This window comes from Dysidea avara, chromosome 3, assembly GCF_963678975.1.
Source record: "Dysidea avara chromosome 3, odDysAvar1.4, whole genome shotgun sequence".
NCBI classification, from domain to species: domain Eukaryota; kingdom Metazoa; phylum Porifera; class Demospongiae; order Dictyoceratida; family Dysideidae; genus Dysidea; species Dysidea avara.
Genome location: NC_089274.1, coordinates 2,848,253 through 2,871,397, shown reverse-complemented (window position 1 = coordinate 2,871,397; position 23,145 = coordinate 2,848,253). Strand labels below are relative to the sequence as shown.

The 23,145-nt window shown below is 37.3% G+C and overlaps 2 protein-coding genes across 5 annotated transcripts in view; one reads left to right on the top strand and one right to left on the bottom strand.

Moving 5' to 3' along the window:
- Positions 1-23,145, top strand: part of LOC136248878 (uncharacterized) — a 34,871-nt gene that overhangs the window by 3,596 nt on the left and 8,130 nt on the right. Inside the window, exons 3-6 of the mRNA XM_066040708.1 lie at positions 2,662-2,799; positions 7,007-7,583; positions 12,947-13,605; positions 15,143-15,262. Coding sequence (XP_065896780.1) covers positions 2,662-2,799; positions 7,007-7,583; positions 12,947-13,605; positions 15,143-15,262 — 1,494 coding nt within the window. The remainder of the gene's footprint in view (positions 1-2,661; positions 2,800-7,006; positions 7,584-12,946; positions 13,606-15,142; positions 15,263-23,145) is intronic.
- LOC136248875 (uncharacterized) lies at positions 17,823-20,145 on the bottom strand. Of its 4 annotated transcripts, XM_066040703.1 has the most exons (9): positions 19,834-20,145; positions 19,599-19,779; positions 19,388-19,550; positions 19,135-19,261; positions 18,817-18,881; positions 18,728-18,756; positions 18,545-18,637; positions 18,035-18,099; positions 17,823-17,975 (listed from the first exon to the last, which is right to left on the bottom strand). In XM_066040703.1, exons 4-9 carry the CDS (start codon positions 19,176-19,178, stop codon positions 17,900-17,902), a joined length of 372 nt encoding a protein of 123 aa, XP_065896775.1. In that variant the 5' UTR covers positions 19,179-19,261; positions 19,388-19,550; positions 19,599-19,779; positions 19,834-20,145; the 3' UTR covers positions 17,823-17,899. The 4 variants fall into 4 exon arrangements, 3 of the variants coding, with proteins under 3 accessions (XP_065896775.1, XP_065896774.1, XP_065896776.1); XM_066040702.1 differs by having other exon boundaries at positions 19,599-20,143; XM_066040704.1 differs by having other exon boundaries at positions 18,545-18,677; positions 19,599-20,142.

Here is a 23,145-nt window from a genome sequence, read left to right as displayed (position 1 = left end):
TCCATCTGCCTACCTTTCTGTCTGTCTATCTATCTATGCATTTATCTGTACTGTTATTATTATAATAATAATAAACCTCATAAATGAGTATAATACAATCTATCATGATTTAAGATCAACACAACCTATGGAGCAATCACAAGAGGTAATTAATTTTGTTCCATTTGCTGATTGATCTTGGGAAGAACCTAAACTTTTAGGGGTTCACAGTGATTGAAGGCATTACGAATTTGATGCTACTTTTGCGAGTGACTCTGGGTGCTAATGTGATAAATTATATAATCTGGTATGGGTAATTCAACAAGCTTGCTACCAATGTTGAAAAACATAATTAAAATGTAATTCCTCATGCTGTCTGCTGATGAATTGCCAGTTAAGTGAGTTGATCATGGCTGACACGGTGCTTGTTAGGTGATAGTCTGACATCACAAAACAGACAACGCGTCTTGCAATTTATGAGTATGATGTTGGATATATGGCAACCATACAGTAGCTGCATAATTTAAAATTGGTTTGACAAACAAATTATAAGAATCTATTTTAACTCTCTTGTGACAACGCTTTAGGTTGCTGTTACTTGTATGCAAACCAGCTCTTATGTGCCTCATGGTCTCAGTGACTGGCATATGCCAACCTGCATGCACAAGTTCCGGAATGTGTATATGCTATTGTGCCTGTACTACATGATGCATATGCTGGATGGTATGTTGGGTATGGCAAGCAATGTTGGCAACACCTTATCCAATGAGCAGATTCACTGCTACAGTGAAATTTCAGTTACCAGCTATTATCAATTATAGTGCATGGCTATCTCTAAACTCCTTCATGACCTCATCAAACACTTTCATGACCTCATCAAACTCCTTCATGACCTCATTGAATATGCAAATTTTTGGTCCCATAGTTGGCATTATTAATTAATTAATATTACTTATAATCTCATCTACCCACAAGTTGTGACAGACTTATGTACATACACAGATAATATAATTATAGATATATGAACTTCTTCATTTCTGATGTAAATTAAGCAAATCAGCCAGCTGCAAAGCACACTAGGTCACTGCAAATACAGCAGTTTATACCATAATCTTGATTCTTGAAACACTTTTTGTGAGCAAACTTTCATGAATTGTGTGGTCCAAATGTTTAAATGTTTCATGAAATAAACTTTCAGGAATGCTTCATCCGGGCAGCCCCCAATTTTCAATAGAATTATAAGAGTACCACGAATAATTTTTTCAGCTCATCAAACATGCCACTCTAGTCATTAAAAGTATGCTTCTGAGATTCCAATTATGTGTACACACGTGTAGCATGCACACAGGTGCATATGTAGTGTATGTCTGTATATTTTCTACCTGTGTAATGTGCTAGCTGTGTGATCACATTTGGTGCTATTGTGTTAAATTTTAGCAAGGCACATCATACAGTACAATAGTAGGGACCACAAAGAAGTAGGCATGGCCCATGAAATAACATCACCTGAAAACCACCCTCAATTTTCGATGAGGCAGTATTGGTTAGGTAAAATTAAGCCCAAACAAGCTTTCAGATCGAGCTGAAACACTTTCAACAAGTTGCTACAGAATTTAAAATATATATATTTAACAGAATTTTCTGGTGATTGACTGACTGACTGACTGACTGACTGACTGACTGACTGACTGACTGACTGACTGACTGACTGACTGACTGACTGACTGACTGACTGACTGACTGACTGACTGACTGACTGACTGACTGACTGACTGACTGACTGACTGACTGACTGACTGACTGACTGACTGACTGACTGACTGACTGACTGACTGACTGACTGACTGACTGACTGACTGACTGACTGACTGACTGACTGACTGACTGATGCCTTCAAACACTGCCTGATGCCTTCAGACAAGCATATCTCAATAACGGCTAAGGCTATGGGCTTGATTTTTTCACTGTTTGACGTCGCTTTGGCCTGAGAGGTGCCTTTTGGCATACCGCAGTACATACAATGCATTCTTCATGGACTTACCAGTGTCCTCCTTTGTGTTACATTCATCTTTGCTGACAGCAAAAAGTGTCGATTTAGCAGTAGCACGTGATAGCTTCCCTTTGTAATGGAAATCTTCCGTATTTTTCATAGTGGCTATTTTGATTGCAGAGGTACTTTTCAAACAGTTCTTGATTCGTACTGCTGTGTAACGGGTTAAACAAAGTCGACAACAAAGCATAATGGATGCTTTACTCTTCAAATGATAATTGATATAGCTGGGGTGCGTGGCGCCATTACAGATGCGGTATGCGTGGGTTCACCAGACATAATAATTATTTACAAAAAAAAGTTAACAAGCAAGTACACAAAAAATTTGGAATTTTCAACTAGAGTAGGGACCATAGCACATCGATAAATAGTACTGAAACAAGCTGGAGTTGTGCATAATATTAAATCACAGTAAAACAATAAAAAGTGTTATATCCCTACTGTGCATTTCCATTATGGTATCTTGAGCACAGTAGGGATATAGCACTTCTTATTGTTTTACTGTGATTTTAATACTATGCACTACTCCAGCTTGTTTCAGTACTTTTATCAATGTACTATGGTCCCTACTCTAGTTGAAAATTCAATTTTTTTTGTGTACTTGTATATGATTATGTGATCTTTTTTTATAGGATGGAATGTTATTTTCCAGTGAGACAGTTTCATTGCAGCATGAAGCAGAGTGTTTTGTACTACTACCTATTCTTGAAGAGAATGTGGAAGTTATTCTAGCAGGGAATGACTTAGTTGATGATACTGAGCTAAGTGATGTAAGAAGTTGCTGGAATTCTCTTCAGTTGAAATTATCTAGATTGTTACATAATCTTTTTAGGCACCTGTATCTTTGTTGTTGACCTGTACTCACCTCATGCAGTCTTGTGTCAATAACTAAGATACTGTTGTGATACAACTTAAAACTACACTGAAGCTGTTTGCTTGTTGCTACCTTTGACATTAAACTTATCCATGCATATCAGCCACAATTTGAAGGCTGGATTCCTTTTTAAGCTAAGGTGTTTATTGGCTAGATTTATAATTCATCAAATTCTCCTAATAAGAAATTCAACATGCATCTAAAAGTGTGAAATTGTAAAATACTGTTTATGCGAAAATGCCAAATTTAAAAGAAGTGTGAAGTGTGCCATTAAATCTAGTTACCCATGACAAAAACATCACATCAGAGACAGCTGGGATATAATTATAGTTCCAAGAAGCTAAGTTGACCAATATGCTCTAAAAGGTTGAGCTTTGTATACCATGCAATAGTAAGTAGTAACAGCAGTGCAAAGTTCAAACAATTGGTCAACAAGCATAACCAGTTTGTGAATATGAGTTTATTGATGCAGGGGTGGATCTGGGGGGAGGGGGGGGGGGGTTCAAAGGAACCCCCCTTTTGAAAGAGCCTCTCTTACTCGAGATACTCTAATAGAGCAGTCAAATCGAGATACTCTAATAGAGCAGTCACAGTAGTCTTTTGAGGAGCAGTGTAGCAAGCTATGTATCTAGTTATAAATAAGGAAATATAGTTGGTGAGGGCATCTAAGGTGAGGGGCAGCTATTGTCAGCAGGTGATGACCTTTTTTTTTTTTTGGTCTTCAACTTACAGCTAGGCTGAAGTTGCAATTCCAAAGTGGAACCCCCTTTTTTAAAAGTCTGGATCCACCCCTGTGATGGATAAAAAAAACCAATCCCTTTCTTAATAATGAATGGCTATACTGATAATTTAAAGGTATAATTTAGGACTACAGCTGTATGGACTGGAACACTGCACTGTACTGAGGTTTTTACACATGCTCTGGTTGGATTTATTGAGCCTCGCAAGTTTAGGGCCTTCAGGGAACCTGCATCCCAACTGAACTCACTACAAGGTGACTGGATTGTAGTTTCTAAAGGGTGACTTGTTAATTTTGTAGCTGAACTCTTTAAGATGATAAATCAAAACACACGGTAGTGTGTTGTGCGAACACACGGTAGTGTGTTGTGCGTTCCAAGAAGCCGGTGCGCCACACCGTGAGTATATTGACAGGAAGAAAAAAATGCAATTTTCACACCTTTGTAGCTCAGTGATCCCTTATCCGATTCGAACCAAATTTGCTACAGAAGTGCCGCCCAGGACGAGGAGTCTACATACCAAATTTGAAGAAAATCGCTCCAGACATTTCCATAGATACAAGCGGCCAAAATTTCATTTTAATTTATTTGTTTTTTTTCCTTCTTCTTTTCGCACACTTTGCAAAATCCACCATAAAACACCAATGTGTGCTCCAATCAGGCTGAATTTGGCACACGTAAAGGGCTCATTATCGTGGATCTCAGTACCAAGTTTGGTAGGAATCTGATTAACATTAATGGAGGTATGACCGATTATGTGCATAAAGTAAGGTCGAACTTCTGTCACGCCCACAGGGAAAACCCCTTGGAGGAATGAGTTGAAAAGTGCTAGTAACCATCGTAGGAGTGCCTTTTTGTTGTTTGAAAGGAATCGATATAAAGACCATGGATATATGACACAAAACCCATCCTGTGTCACAATTACACGATCAAATTTTATGAATAATAAGCTATTGTTTTTCACGCCTACCAGGCAAACCGCTTATAAGAGCAATGAGCTGAAAATTGGTATGTAGCTGGAATAATCATCATAGAAAGTCCTTGCAGTAGTACAGAAGAATTGGAGTACAAACCACTTAGTTATGATTTGAATGCAAACTATGTGTAGCAAAAGCGAGATTGAGATACTCTAATAGAACAGTCACCATGCAACTACACATAAATCGCTCTAGTGATTCAGACCATTACAAGTCACCCTGTAGGGAGATCAGCTTGAAACCAATTCACCCTGTAGAGAGTTCAGCCACAAACAAACCAATTTGTAAAGAGTTCAGCTATTAAGTCACCCTGTAGAGAGCTCAGCTACAAACAAATTATCCTGTAGAGAGTTCAGCTACAAACAACTCACCCTGTAGAAAGATCAGCTACAAAGAAGTCACTCTGCAGACAATTCAGCTACAAACAAATCATCCTGTAGAGAGTTCAGCTACAAACAAATCATCCTGTAGATAGTCAGCTACAAACAAATCACCCTGTAGAGAGTGCAGCTACAAACAAATCACCCTGTAAATAGTTCAGCTACAAAAAATCACCCTGTGGAGAGTTCAGCTACAAAAAAAAATCACCCTGTAGAGAGTTCAGCTACAAAAAAAAATCACCCTGTAGAGTTACCCTATAGAGAGATCAGCTAGAAACAAGTCACCCTGTAGAGAGTTCAGCTACAAACAAATCACCCTGTAGAAAGTTCAGCTACGAACTGATCACCCTGTAGAGAGTTCATCTACATTTCAACTCACCCAGTAGAGAGATCAGCTGCAAACAAGTTATCCTGTAGGGAATAATTGGCATGTAATAAATATATATTTACTGACAAAATTAAAGTATTAAAAATCTGCTTTATCTTTTTCTTCCTGTGGTAAAGAAATAAAGATAGGTTAAAAAAGCCCCAAAGCTGGTCATAGGCTGGCTTTAGGGTATACAAATACAAAAAGAAGTGATATCTAAGCCAGCCAAACTGTATAAAAAAGAGTGCAGCCCCTATGGTGAAATCCAAGGTGGTGGCCAAGAAATGGCTGTGATGGTAGGTTAACGGTAAAAATTTTAATAATGACAATTCAGGTGAATTTGGTGAATTTGGTGGCAGCCCCCAAAAAGGCCATGGTGAAGCTTGGCACCAAATTCACCTGAATTGTCATTATTAAAATTTTTGCCATTAACCTACCATCACAGCCATTTCTTGCCGCCACCTTGGATTTCACATCTTTTTTCACCATAGCCTTTGTGGGGGCCGCACTCTTTCTTTACAGCTTGGCTGTTTGGATTAGATCATCCATACACCAATTTTCAGCTCATTCTCTTGAGCAGTTTGTCTGGTAGGCATAGCAAGTAATTGTGTTTAAAGGTTTGAGGTTTAATAGTTAACCTATATAGACATTTGGTACACAAAAGAGGGGTTTATTGAACAATAATGTCACACCCAAAGGATAAACTGCTTATGGAAAGAAGCTGATAATCAGTATGTGTAGGAAATCAAATATTGTGTTCGCATTTTATGGCAGCTTTTGTAAGTGTGTGAAAAGAAGAAAAAAAAAAGAAATTAAGTTAATTTTTAAAGGCTTATATCTCAGGCACAACTGTGCTCAAATGTGGTATGTAGACCACTGAAGGTGGAGGGAATTTCATTTCATGGCAAAGTTTGTGTCATTTCATAAAGGCATCACGGAGGAATGTATGCGTGAAAATTGTATTTTTGTTCTTCCTGTCAATATACCCATTAGCGTGACCCCACCAGCTTACTAGGCCACATGACAAACTGTGTGTCTTGGTATTAACAAGCTGTATATGACTTAAGTAGGAATTAAATGTCAACTAGTCTGCGGATGTAGATGGCCTTCCTTGTTTCATTGCTTTTCATTTCTATGATCCCTACTCAATTGTAAAATTTCTAATTTTTCATATTATTCTCCAAATCCGAAGTTATAAAATACATTAGATATCTCAGCATGAGGTTATTAACATGTTACAAGATTAGCAGATTACCTTTACCGCACAATATATACAGCACTGTTTTTATTTTTAATGTTTGTGGCACACAATGTTATTAGAATTATAGAAAAACAATTTCAGGGTGACTGTGAAGAAGCACTGTTGTCCAGTGTGACCATTTCATATTCATCATCATGTGTGTTAAATGCTGTAACTTCAATTTCTACTGAAAGAGATAGTGTAGAAATTATAATTGGCACTTCCCAATCACAAGCTTTCACTGAGGACACAACTTCACAAATTGTAGACAATAGCAACCATGGTGTCACTGTGTCAGAAATTGAATTAAAACTGTCCTATTGTATTCTGTTTTTGTTAAGTGTCCTCAGGAATCAGTCGCTTAATTACTGTAATGACAAGTCTGATATAAATGGTTCACAGGTTGACTTTTTTCACATGAAGAATTTATCCAATTTTGGGAATTCAGATGAATTTTCTTCAAATTGCGAGTGTTCACAGGATCATGATTATATTACTGAAGAATATTCATTGGAAACTTTGGATGATTGTACTTCAGTAAATGAATCTCAGCTTTTACAGGATTTAAATAATGATTATTTAATAAATGAATCACAGTATTTACAGGATTTAAATAATGGCTACTTGGGAGATACAAATGGCCTTTTCTCAATGAATAGTGAAGAGTATTCATTGGAAAGCTCAGATGATTGTACTTCAGTAAATGAATCTCAGCTTTTACAAGACTTAAATAATAATTCAATAAATGCATCACAGTATTTACAGGATTTAAATAATGGCTACTTGGGAGATATAAATCACCTTTCCTCAATAAGTGGATTTCAGCCATCTGAGACTTTAAATAATTTAAATGAACATTCAGAATATGTAAATGATATTACCACAGTTTCTCAGTTGGAGAGTCATGACCTTGGTCCCATTACTTGCTGGTCAGAACCACTCAACGTAGCAGAGTATGAAGTGGACAATGAGTCACCAGGTAAATATAAGTTTATTTATTTATTCATTTCCCTTCATGTACAGACTCGAGTATTGTCATGCATGTGTATATAAGTGTGATAAGTAAGTATCATTAGTGTAGATTATAAATTCTCTCTTTGAAAGTTTGTAAATCCGGTGAACTTACCAGGTACTGGAGTAAAGTATCAAACGGTACGGTAGTACCGTTTAAGTAGGGATCTTGGTGAAAATTTTGCACGCTGCCCAAAATTCTGCCTTTAAAAATCATCCTAGAGACATTTCACATGATGAAAATCAGGATATCTTACAACAGGGTTTGTATATGCTAACCCAATGGGCATCTATATGGCAAATGACATTTAATGCACTAGAGAGTGTGTGCTTGAGGATTACAAACAAACTATCCCTCTTATTTACTCCTACTACATGAATGGTACACCCATACAGCAGGCTGATCATGCCAAATATCTTGGAGTGTCTATAGATAAAAATCTAAATTGGAATGAGCACACAAGACAAGTTGTAAGTAAGGCAAACAGAGTGAGAGGGTTCCTTCAGCGTAATCTTAAGAAGTGTTCACCAGATGTTAAAGCATCGTGCTACTTGATGCTTGTTCGCCCAATATTAGAATATGCCTGTGTAGTCTGGTCACCATACCACAAATGTAATGTACAGGCAATAGAAATGGTACAAAGACATGCTGCCAGATGTACATTAAACAAGTTTGATAGGTATGCATGCGTATCGGAAATGATTAGTATGCTTGGATGGCCGACCCACTTTAGAAAGCAGACACAACACCTTGAGAACTTTTATGATGTATAAAATTATGAACAACTTGGTAGATGTACCTACTGATACAATTCTGTTACCATCAACATTACACTAAGAGAACATGTGGAGAAACTTCCAACAGCTACCCTGTAGAATGAATGCATACACCTATTCCTTTTTTCCACAAGTGATCAAATTATGAAATAGTATTTTAAAAAATTGTAAATTTGAAAATGAAGTAGGGATCTATGCAACAAAAAGTAGTGAAGCAAGAGATGAATGATGGTATTACAGCAGCATAGCTCAGTGGGAAAGTCCCTACTTTGGCACATTGGCTATATTTTGCTCAATGCCAAAGTAGGGACTTTCCCACAGAGCTATGCTGCTGTAATACCATCATTCATCTCGTTTCACTACTTTTTGTTACATAGATCCCTACTTCATTACTAAATATACAATTTTTAAAAATACTAGTTTGTTTAGTTTTTGTAGTACAGCTAGCTACAATGTAACTTGTGACTGTTCTATTAAAATACCAATACATGACTGTTGTATTAGAGTATATTTTGAGTCAACTAAGCGGTGTGCAGCTAGCTAAACCAATAAGGGGTGAGGTCATTTTGTTTGCTGTTAAGTGAACAGCTAGATTGTTAAGAGGTGTGGTCTCCATACTCTATCACTAGTAGCCCACCTAGATCTTTAATTGATGGGTGGGTCACGAACCTATCGCGAACGGGATCCCAATCGCGGAGTTGCACATACAGTGTATCTAGTCTTATAGTAGTGCCAGAACTGAAGCACTTCTGAAGTCCAGCTCTGAAATTATCTCGGAAATAATTCTGTGGCATCTATATATGTTGCTGAAAGAAAGTGTTGATATGGAAAATTAATGCCTTGATATGGTTTCGTTGGATGAAGAAGACAAGCAGCCTGATTGAAGATAAATGAAAAGACAAGGCGCAGAGGGCCTACATCATCGGAACCCCAAAAGGCACATCCCACTGGTGAGTTTGTTATTATTGTGGCGTAAAATGGTGGCCATGTGCTACTTTGTTTGGTCTCTAGCTTTGTGACTGTGGTCAGTGAGTGAGGCAGTGAGGCTAAAATTCGAGTTTTAGTGATTTTAAAAATTTTGCATCCGGCCACCTGTGAGTGTTTTGTTATGTTTAGTGTATATTATATGGACTAGTACTATTCCGTAAAGGTTAGAGTGAATTTCCCAATAGTGAATACATTAATGCATCATCTGCATATAATCTGGACTTTACATATTTGGGCAAGTCATTTATATAGCACAAGAAGAGGAGTGGTCCCGATACTGATACCTGCGGAACTCCAGACAAATTGTACATAAATCACTTTCTTTACCATTAAGTACAACTTGTTGAGATCAAACTGTACATGAATCACTTTCTTTACCATTAAGTACAACTTGTTGAGATCAAACTGTACATGAATCACTTTCTTTACCATTAAGTACAACTTGTTGAGATCAAACTGTACATGAATCACTTTCTTTACCATTAAGTACAACTTGTTGAGATCTTCCTGACAAGAAACTTTGTATCCACCTTAGTGTACTTCCTCTAATTCCATAACTGGATAATTTATGACACAATCTAACATGAGGAACTTTATCAAAAGCCTTTGACGAGTCTAGTGAGATGGCATCAACTTGTCCACTGTTATTTAAACTGGTTGCAAAATCATGTGTTGTAGATATTAACTGTGTGTCACAAGATCTTCTTTTACGGAAACCATGTTGCTCCACACATAATTTATCCTAATGAGTATATATACTGGTTGACAAGATGTGTTCTAATGTTTTACATACAATACTAGTCAGAGAAATGGGTCTATAATTAGCTGGAGAGAAACGATCACTATTCTTGTGAATTGGTACAACTTGTGCTTTTTTACAGTCATCTGGAGCATCTCCTTTGTGTAACGATGCTTGAAAAATTAGAGTCAACGAGGGTGCGAGGTCCATAGCAAGTTGTCATACATACATGTGGTTGAGCACTTTCAGTTTCTGCAATAACTGATAATTTATTTCTTGAGCATTGTTGTGAAAATTCCTTATTATGAACCACTACTGTGATTCATGATAACCAGTACCAACTTAAAGTGATCTCGACATAATATAACTGGCTTGTGGCATACATGTATACATATAGTAGTATTTTTAAAAATTGTTAATTTAGAAATGAAGTAGGGATCTGTGCAATAAAAAGTAGTGAAACAAGAGATGAATGATGCATGCTATTACAGCATAGCTTGATGGGAAAGTTACTACTTTGGCACTGAACAGAATGATTGTTATGGCTAATGTGCCAGAATAGGGACTTTCCCATTGAGCTATGCTGTAATAGCATGCATCATTCATCTCTTGTTTCTCCCTATTTCATTTTTAAATTAACAAATTAAAAAAAAATACTAGTTTGTTTAGTTGTTTTTTTTGTTGTAACACAGCTAGCTACCATGTAACTGGTGACTGTTCTATTAGAATATCTTACATGACTGTTGTATTAGAGTATATCTCGAGTCAGCCAAGGGGTGTGCAGCTAGCTAGACCAATAAGGGCTGGGGTGAGGTCATCTTGCTTGTAAATAGCTAGATTGTTAAGAGGTGCAGGTGGTCTCTGTACTCTATCGCTATCAGTCCACCTATATAGATCTTTATTTGATGGGTGTGGTTGTGGACATTCCGTCCGCATCGCGAGTTATTCCGTGGCAGTTTTTAAAAGTAAAAAGCTATAAGAATATTTACAGATTTGTAACAACCACTCACCAGAAATCAGTGTGACACTACAATATCACAGCTAAGCTGGAGAAGGGTTTAAGCTTCACTTCAAATGTAACGCGAAACTTGTAACGCGGACGGAAGTGTTCAAATGGAACTGAAATCAACGGTAGCTAGTATATCTCTTCTATAGTAGCGCCGGGACTGAAGCGTTTCTGAAATGCAGCTCTGAAATAGTTCTGTGGCGTCTAAAATTCGTTGGATGAAGAAAACAAACAGCCTGATTGAAGATAAAAGAAAAGACAAGGCGCAGAGGGCCTACGCTCATCGGAACCCCAAAAGGCACATCCCACTGGTGAGTTTGTTATTGTGGTGGCTATGTGCTGCTTCATTTAGCCTCTAGCCTTGCGACTGTAGTATGAAGTTCTAGCACCGATGTAGAAATCATTATATATGCCGATTTCCTTAATCAGTTCAGATGGCAAAGAATTCCACATTTGAATGGCTTTATATCTGAAAATTTTTTGAGCAAACGACAGGTGACAATGGGTGGAATTCACAAAAAACTCTGGAGTTCTGATGTCATAAGTGGTGTGATTTCCAAATATTATAGGGAGGAAGAAACGAGACTAAAATTTGAGTTTAGGTGATTTAAAAAAATTCTATATCTGGCAACCTGTAAGTGTTTTTTATATTTAATGTATTGTATGAACTAGTACTATTCCAGTATGGTGATTTTTGTCGCGTAAAATGTCTCTAGGATGGTTTTTAAAGGCAGAATTTTGGGCATCTCGTGAAATTTTCGAGGTGGTCCCTACTTAAACGGTACTACCATACCGTTTGATATAGGCTAGTTGTAATTTCTGTTGTAGTCATTCCAAGTTGAACTGGATCCTGAATAACAGTTAAAAATGAAAAGTGGATTTATTCTAAAGAGAATTAACATTTTAGCAAACCAGATGATTAGTGGTGATGGTAAAAGTGTCAACAACAGACACATGTGGTTTGACTCCATTACAAAATCAGAAGAGGGTCGTAATAAACACTGTACTTTTATGGCTTCCCATAGGCAATGTATGATGAAGTTTAGATTTACCATAAATATTGTACTAGACATTTGAACGAAAAAGTTTTCAAATATTTTTAGGAGTGTTACAAATGAGCCAAATTTTAAGACTGTGTGTAATTGCATCCATGAGTTATTAAATGTTCTTAAGGATCCAACTCAACGTGTCCTTATAGATTATAACAGACCATTTTTTCTCCATCACAGTGCCTCACATGATTCCTACATTTTTGGAAATTAAAGCCTAGTCTGAAAATGGGGTGTATGCATGGGCCCCAGCTGCTACATGATATCACCTAGCTACTATAAGCTAAGTCCAGAAACTTTGTGCAAACTTAACAGCTTTTTAGAGAAGCAGCTTCAGTGACACAATCACTGCAGGTCACACAAGCAGGTTGACAAATAGACTCCGTACTTCATGTGGCACATGGAGATGAAGACTTGTTAAAAGTTTATACAGTAGCTAATGTTCCAATGTGGCCAGAGGTGTAAAGGAGAAGTGGCCTATGCTAAGCAGGGGGTAATCTGGCACTTAGAAGGTGTCAGAGTACTTCAGGTGTCAGTTAATGAACAGCCACAAAATGTTGATCATTTTGAACCACTGCTTCATCACAGGTCTAATATCAATTTACTTAGTGGTTGCACACATTTTTCATATACCAATGGATTACATTTGGTTATAACATTTGACTGGGGCTCACCCAATAATTTTTAAAATTTCATCACATAGTCAGGACTTAGTAGTACAATAATGCATGTGGATATGTATATGTATACAGTTGGTTTGTATGCTTTTTCAGGCAACAATATATTTACACATGAAAATCTTAAGTGTTCAAGCCCACCTAATACTTTTAAAGTGATTGAAGAAACAATTGACAAGTTGTCTTATTCAGACAACAATAACTGTACAACCTTATCACCAAGTAGACCTACATCAGCTGAAAAACAATGTATGGATTCATCAATGCTACCAGAAAAACTAAATAATTATCAATGTGAAGATATTTGTGTTCCAAGTGAAACTAGAATTGATAAACAGCATTTGAGTCCTACTATATTACCATGTAAGGAATCAGTTATATCTGGAGGCAACAATGGAATCTCCCAATTGCTGAAACTAACTAGTCCTAATGATCATACCTTTTCCTGTGTTGTTACTATTGAGAATTGCCTTGATGATGATGACAATATGAAAAGTAATTTTCATGTAAATAATTTTGACAATTTTCTCAATAATGATGATAATCTTGATGAAGATGATAATTGTCTTGATCATGATAGTTTTGATAATGAATTCCCCACTAATTGTCTTGTTACCAGTGATGTAAATCTTGATCATGGTACTCTTGAACTTATTGTTCACGATCGCCTTGTCTTTGAAGACGATCACTGTATTTTTCATCTCTGTGTACTATCCAATTCTGAAGATTTTAGTGGTGATCATGTGAGCAGTACTGTAAGTTTTAGTCTTGTTGTAATAGCAAGTTTGTTATCAGGATTTACTATGCCATGTTTACTCTAATTGTGCATGCCAACACTGGCACTGTAATATCTTCCTAAACTTTAGTGTAATTTTTAGGTTGTACTGCATGCTAGATGACATTGCTAACTACGCCATAATGTTATTAACAGACAATATACCACTTTAGCGTGGGCGTTCAAAGTCGGTTTAGCTCGCATATTTCCCGGGCAATATCATGGGAAAGCGGTTTGCCAATGACTTTGATACCCAGCCAGTTCAAAGAATTGATGTGCTTTGACTCGTTATATTGAGTGGGACTCATTTTTGTAGAGGTTGCTAAGCTTAGTACATCTGCTAAGATAGAGTAGTTAGTTGTTACTAAAGGATAATGAAGGCACAAAATAATTGTTTGGGCGATTGTGGATGCGTATTTCTACCCACCGCATATCAGCCTTTGAACAGACCACGGAACAGCAAAGCTACTACTGCTACGTTGAAATAGGTTAGTAACTTACAGTCCTAAGTACTTAACTTAATATGATTACTTACTTACTGTCCCAATAGCGAAGTTAGTTGGCTTAACTTAGTACAAAAATGATAACAATACAAATTCCATCCCACAATCGCAAGTTTTCTAACATTGCGTGTTGAAGCATAGTAACGTATTAATGACGTTTTAACATATGGACAATGTTTTGATGGCTATTAGCCCACGTTATTAAAACCACGATCGATCTTCAGATGCTACTGTATAAAACAAATGGGATGAGTTCTCGTTAGTTCTTTCACCTATTAGGTGAGTGCGCCCCAAGTGATATATATCACTTATACCACGGCTGCTTGGGATTTTGCTGACATATACACCCACAGCCCCCGGGCCTGCGGCCCTCAGGCTTTGGACGTATATATCAGCAAAATCCCTCGCAGCCGTGGTATAACTATTACAAATGCATCAAGTTATTGTACATTGTATGGTGCTCTTGTACTTTTAAAATTCAACACTGTATGTCCTATTTTAGTTAAAGTATGCCATTGTCATAGTACAGTATGACCTCCATTATCCGAACACCCTTGTGTCAGCTGAATCACAAAAGTGTTCAGATAAGTGAATTTGTTCAGATAACTGAAGCCCATACATTTATATACAGAGCTCTGTTGAAATACTCTAATAGAACATACACCTGTTGACAAATACCCTAATAGAACAGTCACTGCTACTGTTCGGATAATCGAAGTTCGGATAATCGAGGTCCTACTGTATATATATATATATAGTTGGGATATCATATTATATACCAGTATAGCAAAATATATTTTCCTTTGTTTAAATAGTATCAGAAAATGGTTTCATCCCATATGAAATAATTATAAGCTGTTTGATTTCAGCAATTAATTTTTCTTTCATGTTTCATTACCCAGCAAAGACCTTTTGCTTTTGTAATAATATAGCTTTCAGAATTATCATACTTTCAAAATAGCACAAAGAAACCATACAAATACTGTTTTTGTTGTCCTTTAATTGTTTATACAGGCTGGAACACCATTCTTAAGTGAGACTGTGTCATCACCACTTGAACAAGAATGTTTTGTGTTGATTCCTGTTGAGGAAGACAATGATGAACTCGTAGTTACTGATGAAGCTGATTATTGTGTAAGTTGAAATAAAGACAAAATTAATATCAGTGTGTTGTGTGGCCAAGAAAGGAAGCTGTATATTAATAGGAAGAAAGTGCAATTAGTTTTCATGCAAACATAGCTCTCTCCATGGCTACTACTCCAAATTGCACCATCTTTGTAGTGGAAGCTGTCTATACCTGGCCACACACCAAAATTGATTGAAATCACTTCAGCCATTTTCCCAAGATATCTAAGGCTAAAGGCCTTTTCACACTTAATGCGCATTGAATGCAGATCCAGCTGTGGTCAGACTGAAAGTGAATTGAATGTATATCAATCCATTTCTCACTACGTGTGCAGCAACTAAATTCAATTCGCTTTCATAACATGTGATTAATTACCCGATTATGTGACGAAAAATTAAATGGCGTCAGTCATTGTATTACCTTCTTCGTATTTCATTGGAGTCAGAAAAGTATTTGCAGAGAGGAATATTGTTAGTACACTTACAAAACATTAGGTGCCAAGAAGCTGGTTAATTCTTAGGAGGAAACCTGTACCGGGAACAATGATTTCATAAGGGTACGCTATTCCTTCGACACTCACTCATGGTCACTATATTGCTTCCACAAGCCGAGTATAACACAAGGTATCTGTCGCTTTAGTCTTGGCACAATAGCCATGCTTTGTACAAGATATTTGTAGACTGTATGGCACCTCCTTGCTAAAGGAGCTAATGTGCATCAAGTCTGCGGGCCGGCCAATTCATCTCTCGAGGTGGATTGATATGAAGCAGGATTGAATGCGCATTGCGGTCAATCCGGCTCAGGTGTGAAATTGTTTGACCCAGCTTCGATGCACATTCGACTGTAGTGTGAAAAGGCCTTAATGATTTGTGTTTTGTTCTTCTTTATGGGTTTATGGAAGCCCAGATTCATCTTGTTTTGAGCCCTGAATAACACAAGTTTTCTTCTCTAGTGACTGTTCTATTAGAGTATCTTGACCCAGTGATTTTACACTTGTTTGGTTGTTCTCTAGCTGTTACTCTAATTTCTTTTAAACCACAAAAAAGGTTTGAGCTATGATGGCTATCTTATGCACATACCAATATTCAAGTTATTTTTATTAGCAGTTTACCCTGTCAATATGACAATCTATTTTACACAAACGTAACATATCAACATGATGACAGAAATAATTTGAGGTGAAAGGATGCAACAAGATGTGGATAATCATCTAAACGCATGTACAAATCATTTAGTGTGAAGCATGTCGCTAATTGCCTTTGTGTGGGTAATAATGAAGTTCAGAATCTGATGTAGATCTTCTTAATGCGTGTTCTGAAGCAGAGCAGATTATAACTGTCAGCCATTGAACAGTTACTGACCATTTAGCTTGAAGACCACTTGATTACCTGCTGAACCGGTCAAGGATGGCCTGTCGGCTACTTTCAACTAAAGATTGATATACTCTAATAGAACAGTCAGTTACTTTAATAGAGCAGTCGAAGTGCTGCTAAAATGGTGTACCTAAAAGGTCTAAAAAATATAAGTCGTCTGACTCAGTGGAGAATTGAAACCTGCACCTTCCATTGAATTGTACACTCTACCACATGTTCACATGCTCTGACAGTGGCTTTAAAAGTGTGTGTAATTAAATGTTCTGCAATATATAATTGGTAGATTGTGAACCAAGTATATCAAAACTTACGGTAGTGAGTCGCGCGGCCAAGAAACTACAAAGCGCACGCCCAATTAAAAGACGCGCGGCCACTACTGTGAGTTATTTACGTGTAGGGCCGGTTTCGCAATATTAGTCCTAAATTACGCAACATCTCTCAATAGATTTGTATTGCGTTACGTGATAAAAAATCTTTAGGAGTCGTTATAGTTTTCTTGCGACCTCGCTAAAATAAAAAAGTAACCATCGCAAAATAAAAAATAGGCGTATTTCACTTTATTTCTCTACCTTATGTTACAACTACTGTCACGTTATACCAGTCAACATAGTCGTGTTTGTATAGTCCATCTAGCACTGACATTATCCAATCCTGGTTTGCCTATACGCGTATTTTCTTCAATCAATCTCTAATCCCTACAATAACTTTTAAAGACACGACGTGGACACAAACTCTAATGCCTGATAAACAAGTTGTGACAGCGTGCTGAACCGTAAGTTCCCTAGGGATGGCGTTTTAAGCAGAAATCTTTTAAATTCCATTTAGTACCACACCCCATGCGAGCGTTTATAAATCGCCAGTTGTCTTATGGTTTGAAGAACAAAATCACTAGCGAAGGTGCTTTAAGCATACTCTTCAATTCTCTATTTACATGTAATTTTTAATAGATTAACCACAAAGGCCGGTAAGGTGAATACAAAAGGTAACAAGCCTTTAGGGGTTACCACCTCTATGTAGTATGTACCATGTAGCTTGTGTTGTGGCTTTCATTAAGTATTATGCACACACAAATGGTGCAACAAAATTTTGTAATGGATTGCTCGAATGTGGTTGGTGGTGTTGTGGCTCGAATGTGGTTCGTGGTTTACCAGTGACCATGTATGAGTTGGGGTTGGTCCACACAACTTACACAATATTCAAATTTCATGATGGCCATGATAATTTCTTGCCATATGGTAAACATACAACAATGTGTAACAACGTTAATTAACATCACATCAAGACTTGACTAAAAATAGTTCCAACAATAGTGATGATTTCTTGTATGTCAGCATGACGATACTGAGACCTGTAAAAGAATAAGCAGGCACTGAAGTTAACCTTAAATTAAACACTCATGCAACTGACCTGGAACATCGGTCGCAACACCAAAAACACTTGTTTCGATATCTGATGACACAATCTAGCAGGCACTGAATTAAAAGAGAATGTACAAAAAATCAATATGCCGGGCTGTGTCAATAATAGCATGGATAATCAAAATGAACAAAAATTATATCCCAGGTTAAGTGAATGAATAACATAACTGTTGGGTAAGCATGTTAAACCAGAACATTAGGACATTAGTCAAACCAGAACATTAGGACATTAGTCAAACAAAAGTACGCTATCACAACTTGGTCATAATACAATGTTTGTACCACTGGACTTCACACTGGTTGCCCAAAAATTGTGCCATTCTGGGACAACAGCATAATATTATGAAACAAATAGTTACTACAACACAGAAGGCTTACTGTTGCACTGTCTACACTGATATACCATAATTTAAAAACATAACAGGTGGGCATTAAATACAATACACTTAATATCTGGGTACTAGGAAAAAATCACTAACATCACAACATGTAAACTGACCTGGAAATTAACACCCTTGATGCCACTACAGTCTACAATGGATACTTGTTCGAACCCATCAACACTATGCCTGATACATCTGAGTAGATTGACCTGCAAATTCACATCACTAGTATACAGTGATAATTGATAACTGCAAAAACAACAATTGCAATAATACAATTCTTCTGCACGTCAACTGACCTGAAATTCATGACACTCAATACCGAGACCTGTAAAAGAATAAGCAGGCACTGAAGTCAACCTTAAATTAAACACACATGCAAACTGACCTGGAACATCGGTCGCAACACCAAAGACATCTGTTTCGATATCTGACAAAACAATCCAGCAGGCACTGAATTAAAAAGAGAAGGTGCAAAAAATCAATATGCCGGGCTGTACCAATAAAGGATGAATAATCAAAATGAACTAAAAATATATATCCCATATGCAGGTTAAGTGAGTAACATAACTGTTGGGTAAGCATGTAAACCAGAACATTTGGTCATTAGTCAAACAAAAGTACGCTATCACAAACTGGTCACTGATAATTGATAACTACAAAAAGAACAATTGCAATAATACAATTCCTCTGAATGTCAACTGACCTGAAATTCATGACACCTGTATCTTTGTTCCTGCATGGTCTCATCTTTGTTCCTGCATGGTCTCAACTTACATATGTACCATGATCACATTCAACTGCTAGTGGATAAACCAGTATGACCAGATGGCCTGCAAAAACCAACAAGCAGGTGTTAAATACAATACACATACCTAAAGCCTGGAATATGAAAAATATTATATAAGCATTATTCCACACTGATATAGTAATAGATTATAGGATGTTGTGGAACTTGCCTAAACGTGTAAACTTGAACATGAGGACAACCGCATAATCTGGACACTTGGAATTGTCCAATACCTGATGAACCGCAAGTAGGTACTAATGACATTCACTTCAACATTTTATCCCAGCTGGGTGAATCTCTTGTAACTGAGTAAAAGGGTGTTTATTTTCCACCTGCAACCAAAGTTCTACATTTCTGTGGTTGGGTGTACATAAACTGACCTGGAAAATCAGTATGCCATAGGGGTATGGAAATGGTTCCTTTCCTTCTGTTGTGACATTACTTACAGCTGACTGGTAAATGATCATCGATGTCCCCATGGACCCCAACAATGAGTATACCAACAACTTCACAAGTTGGAATGAATTTCCTTTCAACATCTGGTGGACAGGTCCAAAAACCCTATCGCACAAACACGGTGAATCAGTGTGTGGCGATGTGACACGTTGCACAAACTTCACTCCTCGTTTCGTTAGCATTCAAGACCGGCATATATCATAGAGTCCCTCAGTATTCTTGACTCTTACTTTTTCAAGCATTGCTCAAGCGATGTAGTTTCTCACGAGGGGCTTGAGTTTCTCAGTAAAGTCGAGCCGATTAAAGTACGCCTCACCATCCAGTTACATTCTTAAACCATTCAATTTAAAACCACGTATCATGAGTGTCCGCTTAAGGTAATTAGGGACTTTCCACGAGATTTCCCCTAAATAGATCACGTGTTAGTTGTCAATCTGGTGGATTCTGGTGGTATACATGGTTCAATAATGCGGTAAGTGTAGTATAAGCTGTCAATGAATAATTGTTTGTACACTACTAAACTAAGTTATTTTTGTGTGATAAGCATGCTTGAGGAAGGGTCTGGGGGACGAGACTAATGTTTTGACAGCAGTTGATGGACAGCAGTTGATGATGGCCAGGCAAAGAACTGCGAGAAGAACTACTATGATAGTATGATAGTAGGGAAAAATTCCCACCCCTATAGCTCTGCCTAGGGGCATTAACTAGCATTATCTACAGCTACTGTATTATGTTGCTGTCTACAGCTACTGTATTATGTTGCTGATATGTACATTCAGGCCAAGAATAAAGGTGAAAGTGGTAGTAAGGCTCAATCCTATTATTCTGCTGAACAGGCAAGGGAGTCTGGGACTCTGGGGACATGTTCCCTCAGGAAAGTATAAGTACTACAACTTTTTTGTTTTAATTGCTTCATCAAGTATAAAAATTTCAGTCAAAAGGTGATGATCGAGCTCTGGTCTTATGCACTGGTTGGAGTGGTTGTATCGATACTGCACTGTGACATCCTTGAGGGGTTAGTGCTGGCATTGTCCATGGCAATACTATTCCATCTCCCCGAGTCTTGATGATTGAGTCCTTCATTCCTTTCTCTGCTGCTCCAATCCTGAAGTTGTGACCACAGTCAAAAGGTGACGATCGAGGCTCTGGTCTTGCATCTATACTGTACTGCAACACCCTTGAGGGGTTAGTACCGGCATTGTCCATCGCAATACTGTTCCATCTCCCATATCCAAGTCTTGATGGTTGAGTCCTCTATTCCTTTCTTTGCTGCTCTAATCCTGAAGTTGCGACCAAAATATTAAAAAATGGTTAAATGATTATGATGATAACAATTACAAATGTATTTATAGCTGTGTAGCAACTGTGAACTAATTAGGCACTTGCAAGTTTAATTAGGTGTCTGAAGCATTTAACATGCACAGATATGAGATATATTCATCACGTGCAGGCAGTAAAGATAAATTTACTCTAATAGAACAGTCATACTACACCGTAAATTCATACTTCCGAATTTACGGTGTTATGAAACAATCATTATTATGTATGGATTTTACTGACTCTCCAAGATAATATTCTGCATTAATGTTAATTGCTCATTTCCAAAAAAATTACCTTTTAAACCAAATATAGAGTCTATCACTGACAAAAATGAGTGATATCCACCCCAAAAACACCTTCGCTGTAAAAAAGGCGCGCCCAAGAAACTACAAGTACCTGGAACCCAATGTAAAAAACAAAAAGAAAAATCAGCTTAGCTGAAGTGAAAAGTAACTGGTAACTTAAAGAGCTGATATCTGAAGCGGCCAAGAATACAATTACTAAAGTTTAATCCATGCAAGAACACCTTGGCTATAAAACAGGTGTATACATGAAAGTAACTGGCAACTGAAATGGCTGATATCTGAAGCGGCCAAGAATGAATGGTCATATACAACTAATTCAAAAATTTAACACTGAACCTTTATAATTCAGCTGTGTTCTATATTCACTCTTGCTGCATCGTAAAGTAATTTCTTTTAACTCTAATTGGCTGGTAATTTGGCTGCCTTTTTTAATAGTCAGTATAATAGAGCAAAAAAAGGCGGCCAAATTACCAGCCAATTAGAGTTAAAAGAAATTACTTTACGATGCAACAAGAGTGAATATAGAACACAGCTGAATTATAAAGGTTCAGTGTTAAATTTTTGAATTAGTTGTATATGACCATTCATTCTTGGCCGCTTCAGATATCAGCCATTTCAGTTGCCAGTTACTTTCATGTATACACCTGTTTTATAGCCAAGGTGTTCTTGCATGGATTAAACTTTAGTAATTGTATTCTTGGCCGCTTCAGATATCAGCTCTTTAAGTTACCAGTTACTTTTCACTTCAGCTAAGCTGATTTTTCTTTTTGTTTTTTACATTGGGTTCCAGGTACTTGTAGTTTCTTGGGCGCGCCTTTTTTACAGCGAAGGTGTTTTTGGGGTGGATATATATATACAAGTCTTGCATTGGATAATATCAACTCAATCATAGTGTTATTTCATTCTGTATGTGGCTTATAATTAACAATGATGCAGTAATATGGCTGCTGAAGGAGTTTTGGGTGTTAAAATTCTCATCATTTGCAATCTCCGAGCATTGAAATTCCAAATTTTGAAATTCCAAATTTTCCTTGGAGGGGGGGGCAAGACCCCAGACCAGCATTTACACATGCTGCTGCTTGCACACGCATTGTCATACAGTGTCAGATCATGACAGATCAACTTTGACTTTGATCTGACGAAAACTAGTTATAATCTGCTCTATTCTGAAGTACATATACATAAGGGTCATAAATGTTTAACCCTGTTCTCCATTCACTTGATTGTGAACCCTACAGTATCCCACTATTAGCCATACTAATCTCAACTAACATTGTATCACAAGACTTTTGGTTCCAAATAAACAGCAGGCATTTCTAGCTCTTCCTATTTTCACTTCCCATTGTCCTATAGTGCTAATGAAAGGATCAGATGATAAACAGATACATGAGCTTAGTTTTTCATAGTTGTTGTTATATTGTAAACTGCGCCTTATTGAATTTTTAATTAAAAAATTCATCAGCCCAACATTGTCTGCCAGCTAGCTAGCAGCCTGCCTGCCTGCCAACCTAACCACAGTCCTAAGGCTAGAAGCTAAACAATCATTGTACAGTGACCATTTATACCACAATACCTCTGGTACCTTTTGGGATTCCGACAAGTGTGTTTTGCGTTTCCTTTTATGTTAAGTCATGATGGTCATCACACAATGAAGCCATATCAAGGAGCTAATTTTCTGCATTGACAGTTTCCTTGAGGAGTGTATTGAGAAGCCACAAAATTTATTATTTGCGACACCTTTTTACTACTGTTAGAGGTAGTAGACACCCAGTAGACTGAAAACTGGGCATGACATTTCTTTAATGATCTAGCTTGATTTTGAGCTGGTAACCATGTCCTTCATAAT